We start from the raw sequence: 15,705 nt of genomic DNA, 5'->3' as shown, positions 1-15,705 counted from the left end.
CTTCCAAGGTCATCCAGTCCAACCTATCCTCCAGCCCTATCCAGTCAACTAGACCATGGCACTAAGTGCCCCATCCAGTCTTTGCTTCAACACCTCCAGGCACAGTGACTCCACCACCTCCCTGGGCAGCCCATTCCAATGCCAATCACTCTCTCTGTGAAGAACTTCCTCCTAACATCCAGCCTATACTTCCCCCAGCACAACTTGAGACTGTGTCCCCTTGTTCTATTGCTGGTTGTCTGGAAGAAGAGACGAACCCCCACCTGGCTACAGCCTCCCTTCAGGTAGTTGTAGACAACAATGAGGTCACCCCTGAGCCTCCTCTTCTCCAGGCTTAAACAATCCCAGCTCCCTCAGGGCTGTGTTCCAGGCCTTTCACCAGCTTTGTTGCCCTTCTCTGGACACGTTCCAGCACCTCTCCATCTCTCTTGAATTGAGGAGCCCAGAACTGGACACAGTACTCAAGGTGTGGCCTGACCAGTGTTGAGTGCAGAGGCAGAATAATGTCCCTTGTCCTGCTGGCCACACTGTTCCTGATGCAGGCCAGGATGCCATTGGCTCTCTTGGCCACTTGGGCACACTGCTGGCTCATCTTCAGCATACTATCTATCAGTACCCCCCAGGTCCCTTTCTGCCTGGCTGTTTTCCAGCCACTCTGTCCCCAGCCTGTAGTACTGCTTGGGGTTGTTGTGGCCAAAGTGCAGAACTCTGCACTTGGCCTTGTTAAATCTCATCCCACTGGCCCCTGCCCACCCATCCAGCCCATCTAGGTCCCTCTGCAGGGCTCTCCTACCTTCCAACTTGACCAGGAGTCAAGTCAAAGAACTCAGGTATGTTCAGAACCTCCACTGCACTGAAACTAAACTAACTGACACCAGCTCTAAAGGGGGCATCCTTGGAAAGTTTCAGTAGGAAGGACTGTGCCATTCTGCCTGCTATTTACATCTTCACTGGATTGTTTTTTGGTGCAGATCCTGGAATTGTTGAGGAGGAGGCAGCTGAAACACTGGAGACATTAGAGACACGAAAGCCAACCACGCGTTATATAGAGAGCAAACAGGAGCAAATCAAAAGGAGCATTGAGAAACACAATGCAGTGAAAGCTAAGATCGTCAAGAGGAAGGCAGAGTGGGATGAACTGTGAGTTTTGAAGTGGGCTCTGTGCCCTTGTAGTTCTGCTTCTTGTTTGAAGTCAAGTAATGCCATTTATCTGTCATATAGCACTGTGTTCTCTTTGGCTAGCCTTTGGTAATCCTAATGGTTATAATCACAATAGACGAGATTTCCTGTTCCTCTGAGCCTCAAGAGGGCATTGAATACTTTTGGTTAGTTTCTGTGGTGTTTCTAAAATAGTAAAGAACTTGAATTCAGGCAGGTAGGTGTATTTTTCACATAGGGACTAAAAAAGTGTCTAAATGACTGAGAGATGCCTGGGCCGTTACAGACAGCTCTCAGTTCACAACATCTTAGAATCACAGAATGGTAGGGATTGGAAGAGACCCCTGGTGGTCATCTACTACAACGCCCCTGCTACCACAGATAGACCTAGTTCAGATTGCACAGAAAAGTGTCCAGACAGGCTTTGAAAGGCTGCAACCAAGGAGTTCCCACAACCCCTCTGAGCAGCCTGTTCTGGTGCCATCACACTGAAAGTAATAAAGTTTCTCCTTAAGTTCAAGTGAATTAGCACATACTTAGCATATCCCTAAGGAAGGTATATACTGAAAAGAAAGAACTGGGGGAGAATATATTATAGAATCATAGAATCATTTTGGTTGGAAAAGACTTCCAAGATCATCAAGTCCAACACCAGCATGGCCATTAAACGATTTCCCATAGGGTTTTGAACATACTTCTAGGAATGGTGATTCTCTGAGCAGGCTATTCCAATACAAGGCTTTTAAGTCTATTGAGTGTTTAACAATATAAAGTAGGATCAGGTATTCTGCATTGGGGGCTGCTGGAGTGTTGAGAGATAGCTCCCTGATACGGCAGGCAGTGAGTACTCACTAAACCCAGAATTCAGTGTGTGTGTGTGAAAATTTGACCTGTCTCATGGAAGAGCTCTTATAAGAGTTCTTGGGGGGCCAGTGTGTGTGTGTGTGGTATTAATGTAATGTTTTCATTCAAACGTGCAAGGATATTTTTCCAAAAGTAGCCATTCTTTTCTGAAAGAGGTGAATGATTCTTGATCTCTAGCTCACCTCGCAGATCTTGCTGCACAAATCAGAAGGTATGCAGTGACTCTGTCTGTTCTGTGTGGTTTTTCTCCTAAAGTTTGGCTTTGATTTTTACCTACCAGATACAAGAGCAAACCTAGTGATGACTATGAGGATCCCAAAGATGCTGAGGACATCAAAGCAGCACAGGAAAATATGGGATTTTATGAGCTGAAGACTGCCACTAACTACAGAGTCCCTGAACACAAGCATATGAATGTTGAAAAGAAGATGACACAGCTTACATCGCTGGAAGTGTTGGTGTGTAAACCAATTCACTCATGTGTGTATTTGCCCCTTTTTAGGGAAGGGAGGATAGGATGTTAGTCACCAAAGGCTTTTTTGGAAAGGAATTCAAAAGTGGATATGGGGAAAAAGGCTTTGAAAGAGAGACTATTGTTGAGTCAGCTTTCATTACAAATCAGCTTTTCTCTTGTGAACTGTTAACACTTCACCAAACTTGAACCTGAATCAGTCCAGGATAACCCTCTGTAAGGGGTTAACCCTCCTGGTGGAGTGGTCTTGACCCTGTCCCCAGGGCTTGTTCCTGAACCTTACTCCAAGTGTAGTGGTTAGCCCACTCCCAGTTCCTGTCTAGCCCCCTATAAAAACAGAGGAACTTCCTGTTTTGTTCTCTCTTAGAATCATAAAATCATAGAATCAACCAGGTTGGAAGAGACCTCCGAGATCATCCAGTCCAACCTATCCCCCAGCCCTGTCCAATCAACTAGACCATGGCACTAAGTGCCTCAGCCAGGCTTTTCTTGAGTGCCTCCAGGGATGGTGAGTTCACCACCTCCCTGGGCAGCCCATTCCAATGCCAATCACTCTCTCTGTCAAGAACTTCCTCCTAACATCCAGCCTAGACCTCCCCCGGCACAACTTGAGACTGTGTCCCCCTGTTCTGTTGCTGGTTGCCTGGGAGAAGAGACCAACCCCCACCTGGCTACAACCTCCCTTCAGGTAGTTGTAGACAGCAATGAGTTCAGCCCTGAGCCTCCTCTTCTCCAGCCTAAGCAATCCCAGCTCCTTCAGATTCTCCTCACAGAGCTGTGTTCCAGGCTTCTCACCAGCTTCGTCTCCCTTCTCTGGACACGTTCCAGCACCTCAACATCTCTCTTGAATTGAGGAGCCCAGAACTGGACACAGTACTCAAGGTGTGGCCTGACCAGTGCTGAGTACAGGGGAAGAATAACCTCCCTTGTCCTACTGGCCACACTGTTCCTGATGCAGGCCAGGATGCCATTGGCTTTCTTGGCCACCTGAGCACACTGCTGGCTCATCTTCAGCCTACTACCTACCAGTACCCCCAGGTCCCTTTCCTCCTGGCTGCTTTCCAGCCACTCTGTCCCCAGCCTGTAGTGCTGCTTGGGGTTGTTGTGGCCAGAGTGCAGAACCCTGCACTTGGCCTTGTTAAATCTCATCCCATTGGCCTCTGCCCACCCATCCAGCCTGTTTGCATCCCTTTGCAGGGCTCTCCTACCTTCCAACAGATCAACACCTGCTTCTAGCATGGTGTCATCTGCAAACTTACTGATGCTGGACTCAATCCCCTCGTCCAGATCATCAGTAAAGATATTTAATGGGACTGGGCCCAGCACTGATCCTTGGGGAACACCACTAGTGACTGGCTGCCAACTGGATGTGGCACCATTCACCACCACTCTCTTGCTCTGCCTCCCTGCCTGAGAGCACCACTCTCCTGTTCCTGCTGCTCATTGTTTTACTATGTGGCCATCAGTCCACAAAGTGGATAAACCAATTGCCAGCAATCTGGTTATATATATATATTTTGTATCTTGAATTCTTTTTCCCTTCCCTATACCTTTTTGTACCTCCCCTACCTCAAATACCTTTTATTTATTCTTAAAATTTTGTCTTTTAAATTCCAGATCAAAGTGAGACTATTTATTTATGTGTGTTTTACCTTTTCCTCTCTACATCTAATTCCTTTTCTTTGGAAAGGAAAAAAGGGGGGAGAGGGAAGGCTTCCTTTGCTCTTCCATCTGATGGAACAGCAGAAGTTATTCTTTCCAACCTAAACCAGTCTGTGACTCTCTCATCACTTGCCAGAACTCCTAAAGGTCTTACCATAGTGTCTAGACAGGGCATAAACCACTGTCAGGCACAAAGGAGGGTACTGCAGTCTGTGGCTGGGGGTGCTGGTGCACCTGTAGCCACAGCTGAGGGGTGAGAGTACAGCTCAGAGGAGTTTACTGTCACAAAGGAGCCATGTGGGCTGCTGAACTGTTGGATCTTGGACATTAGAAGGACCATGCAGAGTGTGGCTTTGGTTTATTCCCTAACCTCTAAATGATAGGAGTCCCCATCCCTGAAGGTGTTTAAGAGGAGGCTGGATGAGGCACTTAGTGCCATGGTTTGGTTAATTAGCAGGGTTAGGTGATAGGTTGGACTCAGTGATCTCAGAGGTCTTTTCCAGCCTGCTTAATTCTGTGATTCTGATTCACATTCTGTGATTAGTTCTATTAACTATATTTGAGTCTCTGGGAAATTTAAACTAGAACCAAGACACCCTCACTGGCTCTTTTTAAATGAGAAGGAGAATTTCCCCTTTCTAGTCCTTCAGCAGGAGCATCTGTAAGTTGCAACAAGCAAGTTTTGCCACACTTGGCTGTTTAATTCCCACCTCTGACATCTGAAATAAATGTCATTTTTCAGTCTAGTGAATCTCCATCTTGAGTTGGAGAAAAAAATATTCAGCCAAGGCCAAAGATTTCTGAGTGGACTTTGGGACTCTGGATTGCTGGAAGGCCTGAAGATAATTTAATTTGGTAATCTGGTGGCTTGTATGAAGTACCAAATAATCTGGGAGGATGCTACTTTTTTTGTTTTTAATGTTGTTGTCTACTATACTTTGTTCCACTTCTAACCCCCCTCAGTAGCTGTGATTTCAGCCTCGCTACCACATATTAAAGACAATAATTTCATCTGTCTTCCAGGACCTGCATTTATGGAGGAATGTTTTTCAGTGTCTTTGAGGTTATGTGAGATAAGGGCTTTGTTTCTGTTACTATGTCAAAGCAGTCTAGATTTCTGTACAAGTGTGCATTTGGTATTGTGTGCAGTAAATATACTCTCAGGTGTGATTCTTTTGTCTTGGAGGTGGAAGCTTGCTTTACAAAGTACTAGAGGAAATCTCATTTACCTTTTGTTAGTGTATTATTTGTACAGTGTGCCTGAAAAGAGGCCATATATCAAAGCTGAGATACTTTAATGAGACACAGCCCAGACTACACCCCACAGCTTATTCTTGCAGCCTCTGTGCTTTCTGCTCTGCTTCAGCATCTCATATCAAGAAACTCATCATTCAGTCAGGAACTGAGAGAATGGGGAAACTTCATTTAGCTTCTTACACCTTAGCTATTTTCTGTGAAGGACAGGAAGAGAGGTGGTTCCAGGTTTTTAAAACCACAGACTGAAAGACAGCAGTTTAAAACTGCTGATGTGTGGAGACAGTACAGAAAAGAATGTTAGCATGAAAAGAAGGACAGCCAGTATGGCAAGCCCCTTAACAATTGCTCGTGTGGAAAGGACTGCACACTCTAAGTGTTCCTGGGTAATCATACTAAGGTTGTTTTTCTTTTGCAGATCCATGAAAAGAAAGCAAATATGAACAGAGAGATCATGTCTTTGAGAGATCTCAAGGTTTCTACTATTGAAGAAATCAAAATTTTGGTGCAAGAATTGAAATCCATACAGGCAGCCTTGGATTTATCAGAGTGTCTCCCTCTTCCCCTGATCCCTCAGTTACATCCAGACGAGTTTCCTGAAAAAAGATTTGAGTGTGACAGTGACATTCTCCTGAAATTCAAAGAGCAGCAGGAGGCCAAGGCAAAGGTCCAGGAACAACTGGAAGAGGCTTCCTCATCTCATCTGTTTAGGCATGAATTTCTTCAAGCATCTTCCAGAGAGGAGGCTGCAGGTGCACAGCCACTGAAAACAGCATCATCTCAGGTCACAGGGCAGCAAAAGGTTTTTGAGATTGAGAAATCAGAGCCAACAGAAATGGAACTGGAAAATTTGAAGAGAGAGAAGATTAAAAATCTATATTTGCAGGAGACCCTGATTAAAAGGGTAAGATGAAAAAAGTTATTTTTGTCAAACTGAACAACCCTGCTGCATCAGAAATAAAGCCCAAACCCCTTCCATCTCAGGGCTGGAGCTGCTCCTGCCTTCTGAAGGTCAGGAAAATGCTATCTAGTGCAAACTGACAGTGCAAATTAGTGTAAGTTCCTAACTATCACCTGTGTGCTGACTTGTCACCTGAAAAAACAGTTATTAGATTTCTCATTGCTCATCCTATGAAACTGTGAGCTTAGTGGTCAAAAAAAAGTAAAGACAAGTAAAAGATTATAAATTATTTAAAAAGCAACAGAGGGGGGAAAAAAGAGCATCACCACAACATTTTAGATTCATGATGCTCTCAGGTCTTGTGTAACTGTAGTCCTGACTCTTTGGTCTCAAAAGAGATTTTGTAGAACTAGAAAAGGTACAGAAGAGACTAACCAAAATGCTTAGTCCTGGGAAAGCTTCTTTTAAAGGCACCCATAAATGGATAAAGCAGCTTTGGCCTGAAAAGGGGCAACTGTCAAAGGGTTGTAGCAGAGGCGATGAAATTACCAATAGAGAATTGTCTCTTAAAATTGTCACAGAATCAACCAGGTTGGAAGAGACCTCCAAGATCATCCAGCCCAGCCTAGCACCCAGCTCTGTCCAATCAACTAGACCATGGCAGTGAGTGCCTCATCCAGGCTTTTCTTGAACACCTCCAGGGACGGTGCCTCCACCACCTCCCTGGGCAGCCCATTCCAATGGCAAATCACTCTCTCTGGGAAGAACTTCCTCCCAACATCCAGCCTAGACCTCCCCCAGCACAATCTGAGATATCAGATGAAATGGTCACGTTGAAAGCCTGAAATGTGCAAGTGGAAACAGTTTTCCTATCCAACAGTAACTAAGCTTTGGAACTCACCTTTAGGATGTGGGAGAAACTATGATTTGATAGATTCTGGAAGAAAAATCTCTTCAAAGCTGTTGTAGACAAGTATACGGCTTCAAGCTCAGGATGTCCCCACGTCAGAGGTTAGGAGAGTACAGAGAGAAGTGTCAGAGGTCTACAAATGTTTACTTGTTTGCTCTGTTTCTTATCATCTATTCTCTAACATCTGCTGTTAGCCATTGCCTCTTTGGTCTACACCAACACAGACACCCTTATGTTTGCTCATGAAGGTTTTGAGAGAAAATCTGAATGCTGCTGTGGCCATCATGCAGACCTGGTTTAATGTTGGCAGCTGCTAGTATTGGTTTGACTGTAAATATCTAAGGGAAGAGCTCCAGGTATTCTGAAAGAAGCCTGGCATGGCAGAAGAGGTAGGGAGCTGGGATTGTTTAGCCTGGAGAAGAGGAGGCTCAGGGGTGACCTTATTGCTGTCTACAACTACCTGAGGGGTGGTTGTGGCCAGGAGGAGGTTGCTCTCTTCTCTCAGGTGGCCAGCACCAGAACGAGAGGACACAGCCTCAGGCTGCGCCAGGGGAAATTTAGGCTGGAGGTGAGGAGAAAGTTCTTCACTGAGAGAGTCATTGGACACTGGAATGGGCTGCCCGGGGAGGTGGTGGAGTCGCCGTCCCTGGGGCACTTCAAGGCACGGTTGGACGTGGCACTTGGTGCCATGGTCTAGCCTTGAGCTCTGTGGTAAAGGGTTGGACTTGATGATCTGTGAGGTCTCTTCCAACCCTGATGATACTGTGTGATACTGTGTATTTATTGTTGTAGCTGGGATTATGAACTACTTCAGGCTACTGTAAAATACTTGCTGCGTTGGTGAAGCCACACCTCGATACCAGAAAGACATCAAGGTGCTGGAGTGGGTCCAGAGAAGAGCAACAAAGCTGATGAAGGGTTTAGAGACCAAGTCTTATGAGGAGCAAGTAAGGGAGCATCTGCAATTTAGTCTGGAAGAGTCTGAGGGGAGATCTCATTGCTCTCTACAACTGCCTGAAGGGTGTTGGTCTTTTCTCCCAAGTCATTAGTGATAGAACAAGAAGGAATAGCCGCAAGCTGCACCAAGGGAGGTTTAGGCTGGACATAAGGAAACTTTTTTTGCTGAAAAAAGGCATTGGAACAGGCAACCAGGGAGGTGGTTGAGTTGTCATCCCTGGAGGTGTTTAAAAGCTGTGCAGATGAGATGCTTGAGGGTGTGGCTGAACTTGGTAGAGATGTCGGTGATCTTGAAGGTCTTATCCAACCTAAATGATTCTATGGAGTAGCATGCAGTGAAATATTCCTGTGAAGCCCTGTTGATGCTTTTACTCCTGTGCTGAAGACACATTTGGTGTTAACTTTGTCTTTTTAAGCACTTATTAACCCACATTAAATTGCATGGGTGAGTTGTTGATTTGAGAGAGGTAAGTTTTCCCTTCTGCTCCTTTCTCCAGCTTTACATGTTGAGCATCTCTCCTAATACATTCCCTGCTCCTCAGTTGACTCTCTCATGTGCTCCAGATCAGTGCACTGGTGATCAGTTTTGACGCTGAACTTCGCTTACTGCGGCACAAGAAACTGAAGCTGGATGTGCAGCTGAAAAGTGCTGACCTGCACTATATCACGTGGTATGAAGAGCTGCTTATCCTGAGGAACCTTGAGAAACATGAGAACCTTCTCCAGGGGCATCTTAACACCCTCATCAGCGAGCAGGGGGCCATGCAGGTGAGTAGGTCATTTGTCTCTGGGTTTACAGATACCACTAATGCATGGCTTGGAAAAAAGCAAGCCATAAAGTAAATGGTGGAATCTTTTTGCTTCACTTTAGCCCTGATGCAGGGTCTAGTGCTGAATTTTGAAAAAACAAGAAACTCTTGATGCTTAGCCTTTTAACTTCCAATAGTTAATAGTTTCATAGCTCTAACAGTTGTATTTTAGTAGATACTTCATTGTGTGGAGTAAGTTGCAAATCATAGACTTACTTCTAGCTTTTCTTTGGTTGAAGCATGGGTTGAAAGAGAGAAAGACAAGTTTAGCATTTCCAGATCTTCAGAGAGGCATCCTACATACACACATGTGGGCTTTAGCTTTGAACTAAAGTAGGTTTGTTTGTTTGTTTAGTCAGAACTGAACAACTACCTTGCACAGATGGAGGACAGGAAGTGTGAGATTGCAAAGCTTCAGGAATGTGAGAGAGCTCTTTATGCTACCTTCCAAATGTCCCTTGGAGAAAACACTGAGTTTGCCCCTTTTCTGACTGAGGTTCTGGAGAAGAAAATCAAGTGCCTGGAAAAAAAAGAAGTAGGAAGAGAAGCAGGTTAGAGCTACTCTCCTTTTTTGTTTTATGGATTTGTTACATGTATTTCCATGTGGTCAAGGGGTAGTGGGTATAAACTCCTCCTGGGGAGATTCCAGTTGGATTCCAGAAGAAAATTTTTCACTATGAGAACAGTGTGCTAGTTTGAAGCAGGGTAGGATGTTTTGGTGAGAAGAACTAGATCATAGGCTGTGAAAGGAAAACAATGGTGATGTCTACTGCCCTCAGAGTCTTGCTGAAGATGAAAGGAAAACATTAGATAACACTCTCACCATTTTTGTTTCACTCTGCCTTGGGCTTCTGACTGAATGCATCTCCCTAACCTCACCTTCCATTTGGCCTAACCCACCTTTGCTTCATAACCTCTTGGCTGAACCTCTATTCTTCTTTAGGACTGGGGTAAGGTTGAGAGGGGCAGGGGGAAGGTGCAGAGGTGGTTGAGAGCCCCTCCTGGGGACTCAGATTTCTGGGAGGGGAGTTGTGTTTCTGTATTACCTTTTACCTTGTCTATTTCTGTCTATAACTGTATATACAGCAAATATCTGCTTGTCTATTGTGCTAGCTGTAAATAAATAGCTTCATTTATATTCCCAGAGCCAACTGAGACTAATCTGGGTGGTTTCTAAAGTGTGTGGGGGTGGGTAACACCCAAACCGTCACAAACAGTTAGGCATTGGAATCGTCTCCCAGGGGAAGCAGTGGATTCCCCTACACTGGACAGTTGTAAGACTCAGCTTGACAGGGTGCTGGGCCATTTCAACCTAGAAAGGTTGGACCAGGTGATCCTTGAGGCCCCTCCCACCAGGCATCCTATGATTCTGTGAGATGTCCCTCAGTCTAGCCAAACCCATGGCTGCACAAGCTCAGTTCAAAAAGCCCTTAGGTAAGATTTACCCATAGTGACCCATGCTCTGTGGCAGCCATCTTGAATGATAGCCATGCCCTGATTCAGTCTCTAACATGACTACACTGGGTCTGATGAAAGCTCCTGAAATTTACTCCCTATAACTCAATATTGAGGACTGCTAATTGGTATGAAGAAGAGGCCAAGCTTTAAATAGATGCTTCCTACCAACGTGAGCTATGGGAAAGTGATTAGTTTGCCACATTCATTACATTCTCCTTTAATTTGTCCATTGACTAATGAGAGCACACAGACCTCATCTGCAATCATCTGTTAGACACAAGGCTAAACACATGATGAGAATTGAATTTCTCTTAGTGTCTGAGGTTTAAACTGGTACAGCTAAAATGAGCTAAAATACTCATGCGCTCTCTCTGACTTTTGATTTCAAGTGGGGGTTGGAAGTAGATGATTTTTAAGTTCCCTTCCAACCTGAAGGCATTCTGTGGTTCTATGAAGATTAGTAAAAAGTGCAGAGAACACTGATGCTTTTGTGACAGTTCTCTGCTTCAGACTTGTGCTTCATTGATTAATCTCTGTAGCAGACTGGTAAACCCATGAGGTTTAAATTCCTAGCACATGTAAGGAGAGGAAAGGTCTCACAAGGAAGTCTCACAAACGTGCCTGTGTCTGCCTTCAGCCCTAGGTCATCTCTGTTAATCTGTAATCTCAAAGTGCTAAGATTCATGTGTTACCAACCTAATCTTTCATGGACTATTTGGATTGTGCTCATCAGCATGTTGGCATACTGGCACATGGGCCTGAAGATGCTCTGCAAGCCAGCAGTACTGGCTTGTGCCTGGGCTCACAAGTCCTTGTCTTGCAGATGAAGATGATGAGAATGAAGAGGAGACGGATGAAGAGTCCATCGTGGGGAGCAATGAGGAAAAATCTGGATCTGAAGATGAAGTCTTTGATGAACCTGTTCGCCCGAAGAGTACTTAAGCCATTATTTTCTTGGGTTGGCAATTTCTTTAGCTTTAGGGGCAATATTGTGTGTTTGAGAAGAAAATTCAGAGTGTTTCACTGTTCACTGCACATTAATGCCATTAAGGGCCGGAATGTGTGTGCCTCTCCACAGTGCAGCATTGCCCCTCAGGAAATCTCAGTGAAGATAATGAATCTGCTGGTGGGATGGAGTATCTAACTTAAAAGTGTGGGGAAAAGCACGATTTATCTAAGCACTAAGAATGAGTTATGTAAAGAACCACTCACCATTTCACAGCTGTTCTCTGAAGAGAACGGGCTCTGCTCAGGAGTGGAACTGGAGCAAGGCTTCAGCTGTTCTCTGGAAACCTGCTGCCCGGTTTTGCTGGATCCCCGTAAGGGAAATTGAGCAGGGACCGCACCATGCTGTTGAATCAAGCTCTTTGTTACCACCTCGTGGATTTATGTAGCAATTGCCTGTTGCTAGGCTGCTCTCCTAAGGGCTTCTGAACAGTTGGGAGCTTTCCTTTACAAAACTCTCTTCCTTCCGTCCCTCCTTCATTCGTTCAACAAAAGCAAGCGAGTTCCTCCCTCCCCGTTTCTTTTGTACCCATTTTAACTGGTTTAGGGTGTCGTTTTTAAAGCCATCTGTGAGCGATATGTTAATGACCATCTAACAACACTGCTTTGTTTACCGTTAGAACTTACTAAACTGATTACTATGTCTCCTTTTTTTTTTTGACTGGAATTTAGCTTCTTCTCCACAAATTGAATTTTTGATTAACTCCTCATTCATCTACATTTTCAATGAAACGTTGGGAAGAACTGAAGATTTTTACTAATTTAATAGGGAAATTAGATCTGGTATTAGCCTCTTCGTATTTGTCTTTGTGCCATTTACTTTCCCCTTATTGGACTCTATTTTTTTAGTGCCCATTGATCTGGGCATAATTATGTGCTTGATTGGTATAAATTAAATCAATGAATTAGGCAGAAATTCACAGCTCTTCCTTACCATGAAACAAGACCTGTGAGCCACAGCTTTGTTTACAAATGGAGCTAGAAATTATTTATGGTTGGACTTTATCTTAAAAGTCTTTTCCAACCTAAGTGACTCTATGGTCACTACAAGAAGTTCATAATTTATAGTGAAGGATGGAATGGATAAACTACATGTTTAGGTTGGACATTAGAAGAGAATTCTTCCCTGAAAGGGTTCTCAAACACTGAAATAGGATCCCCACAGAGGTGGTTGAATCCTCATCTCTGGAGGTGTTTAAAAGACTAAGAGAGGTGGTGCCAGGATGCATGGTTTAACACCAGGCTTGGTAGTTAAATAACGGTTCACTCAATGATCTTAAAGGTCTTTTCTGACTGAAATGATTCTGTGCTCATGTAGTTGAAGATTGTACTGTAATGGGTATTAATTAGTGGGACTGCATTACTTACAAAAGCTTATTTTTGAGCATTTGGTTTTAATACTGATGTCGATGCACTTAGTCTTCTGGAAGCAAACTGAATGTAAAGAAAAAAAGACCCATCCAAGACATTCATCTCCTCATGGAGGGACATGGCCCATGTGGTTTATGTTTGAGAAAGCTCTAGGGAACCAAGAGCATGGTCTTACTATGAGGAACTCTGGGCAATGTGTGCAGTAGGAGAAGTTACTAGCTCAAGCCTGTAACTATAGTACAGTTAGTAGTCAGTTTCATCACAAAACTAAGCTATTCTTTGACTCTTTCTTTCCTTAGGTTGCAGTGAGGCACTCTTCCAAAACACCATCCAGCTCCAACAGAAGCTGGTGGGTATTAAGAAAGCTTTAGAAGAGGAGAAAAAAGTTGCTGCTAACCTAAGAAAAAAATATAAAGCCTTGGTTAAAAAGGTACTGTAGTGTTTTCTTCTCAGCAAGCATCAGCTGGCTCCATTGCAGTAAAAATGTTGTGATGTTGGCTAAGATTTAAAGAGAAAATGCTAACCCTGTGAGAGGCCTCTGTTTGCATAGGACAATCTGCTGTAGCCCAGAGGCTACAGCATAGGACAATCTGCTGTAGCCCAGAGGCAGAAGGCAGCTCAGTGTGGGTCACCTGCCCCTCTGCAAAGGGTAAATCAAGGTGGTGTGATCTTAGCTGCAATGAGACCGGATCCAGAATTTAGATCCAGTTCCTTCCAGCTATTGAACCATCGTGCAGGTCTAGGGAGCTGTCTGAACATCCAATAGGTTTAGGCAGCTTCTCCTCTCCCTTTACTCTCCTCTGGTGAGAACACATCTGGAATCCTGGGTCCAGTTTTGGGGCTCCCCAAACTGGGGAGAGACAGGGATCTACTGGAGAGAGAGTCCAACAAAGATCTATGAGGATGATTAAGGGACCTGAACATCTTTTCTGTAAAGAAGGACTGAGAGAACTGGGACTGTTCTGTCTTGAGAAGGCTCATCAGGGATCTTATTAATGTCTATAAATATCTGAGGGATGGGTCTCAAGATGAAGGTGCTAGTCTCTTTTTGGTGGTGCTCAGTAATAGGACAAGAAACATTGGTACAAGCTGGAACATGGAAGCTTTATTTCAATCTGAGTAGAAACCTCTTTACTGTGAGAGAGCTGGAGCACTGGACAGGCTGCCCAGAGCAGCTGTGGTGTCGTCTCCTCTGGAGACTTGCAAAAGCTGTCTGCATGTGTTCCTGTGTGGCCTGCCCTAGGTGATCCTGCTTTTGCAGGGGGCTTAGACTAGATGATGTCTAGGGGTCCATTCCAACCCCTACCATTCTATGATTCTATGCAGCAAAAGCAACTGGCTTCTCTTGTTCAGATGAAACATGTGGTGTAGCTTTGACCTATCACATGTGTATGGGGATGAAGAGGTTAAAGAACACTTATCCTAACACAAATGCAGGTTGAAATAAATGCAGAGGTTATTCTTCCCTTGTACTCAGCACTGGTCAGGCCACACCTTGAGTACTGTGTCCAATTCTGGGCTACTCAATTCAAGAGAGATGTTGAGATACTGGAATGTGTCCAGAGAAGGGTGACAAAGCTGGTGAGAGGCCTGGAACACAGCCCTGTGAGGAGAGATCGAGAGAGCTGGGGGTGTTTAGCCTGGAGAAGAGGAGGCTCAGGGCTGATCTCATTGCTGTCCACAACTACCTGAAGGGACATTGTAGCCAGGTGGGGGTTGGTCTCTTCTGCCAGACAACCAGCAATAGAGCAAGGGGACAAAGTCACAAGTTGTGCCAGGGGAAGTTTAGGCTGGATGTTAGGAGGAAGTTCTTCATAGAGTGATTTGCCATTGGAATGGGCTGCCCAGGGCTGCCCAGGGAGGTGGTTTAATTGATTGGACACAGCTGGGTGCTAGGTTGGACTGGATGCTCTTGGAAGTCTCTTTCATCCTGGTTGATTCTATGACTGTTTAAAGAGATGATTCTCTATTGATAATTTCATCACCTCTGCTGCAACCCTTTGACAGTTGCCCCTTTTCAGGCCAAAGCTGCTTTGCCCATTTAGAGGTGCCTTCAAAAGCTTTTTCCAGGACTAAGCATTTTGGTTAGACTCTTCTGTAGCTTTTCTAGTTCTACAAAATCTCTTTTGAGACCAAAGAGTCAGGACTACAGTTACACAAGACCTGAGAGCATCATGAATCTAAAACGTTGTGGTGATGCTCTTTATTGCTTTTCAAACAATTTATAATCTTTTACTTTCTTTTTTTCTTTCAACCACTAAACTCACAGGTTCATAGGATGAGCAACAAGAAATCTAATGCATTAATGCTGTCCTTCAATCTACTTCATTTGTTTATTTTCTTTTACTTTTTGTCATAGTAATCACTGGCTGAAACTCTCTTGGTGCAAATGTTCCTTTTAGCTTTTTTTGAGCTCTTTGCATTTATCAGGACATTTGATTTATAGTAAATCAAAAATATCTTAATGTGCAGGGTCATCTGGGATAGTGGAGCAAGTTCTGCCAAAATAACATTATGCAAGTCTTGCTTTTTTATTGTGTCTCAGAAATGTTCCATCAAATATGCTTAACTTAACTTTTTTTTTTTTGTTTAGTTTTTAAAGGCTTCCCTAAGTGCCAACTGCCACATACTCACCCTGGGATCTGACATTTAAGTCTGAATTGTTTCTTTCTCATGCAGAATCAATAAGCATTTCCAGGCATAACACAATAAAGAAATATCCTGCAGGCTCTGTAGATCCAGAAGTGTTTTATACACTAAACAAAGCAGCTGTCTCTTGACATACACAGGACTTCTCTGCTAAGGGAAGATTTGTAAGTGTGTATGTGTATGGGAGGTATTCAGAGTTAGAACCTTGCTTGAGTATGTTGATAAGCCTTGTGTT

At 44.2% G+C, this 15,705-nt stretch overlaps 1 protein-coding gene across 1 annotated transcript in view; it reads left to right on the top strand.

Annotated features, from left to right (window-relative positions):
• Nucleotides 1-15,705, top strand: part of CFAP44 (cilia and flagella associated protein 44) — a 70,420-nt gene that overhangs the window by 49,907 nt on the left and 4,808 nt on the right. The window contains exons 22-28 of the mRNA XM_064143261.1: nucleotides 972-1,140; nucleotides 2,303-2,480; nucleotides 5,829-6,314; nucleotides 8,743-8,946; nucleotides 9,343-9,538; nucleotides 11,269-11,379; nucleotides 13,121-13,251. Of these exons, the coding sequence (XP_063999331.1) occupies nucleotides 972-1,140; nucleotides 2,303-2,480; nucleotides 5,829-6,314; nucleotides 8,743-8,946; nucleotides 9,343-9,538; nucleotides 11,269-11,379; nucleotides 13,121-13,251 (1,475 nt within the window). The remainder of the gene's footprint in view (nucleotides 1-971; nucleotides 1,141-2,302; nucleotides 2,481-5,828; nucleotides 6,315-8,742; nucleotides 8,947-9,342; nucleotides 9,539-11,268; nucleotides 11,380-13,120; nucleotides 13,252-15,705) is intronic.

This window comes from Pogoniulus pusillus, chromosome 5, assembly GCF_015220805.1.
Source record: "Pogoniulus pusillus isolate bPogPus1 chromosome 5, bPogPus1.pri, whole genome shotgun sequence".
Taxonomy (NCBI): domain Eukaryota; kingdom Metazoa; phylum Chordata; class Aves; order Piciformes; family Lybiidae; genus Pogoniulus; species Pogoniulus pusillus.
This window is presented reverse-complemented; position numbering and strand designations above follow the sequence as displayed.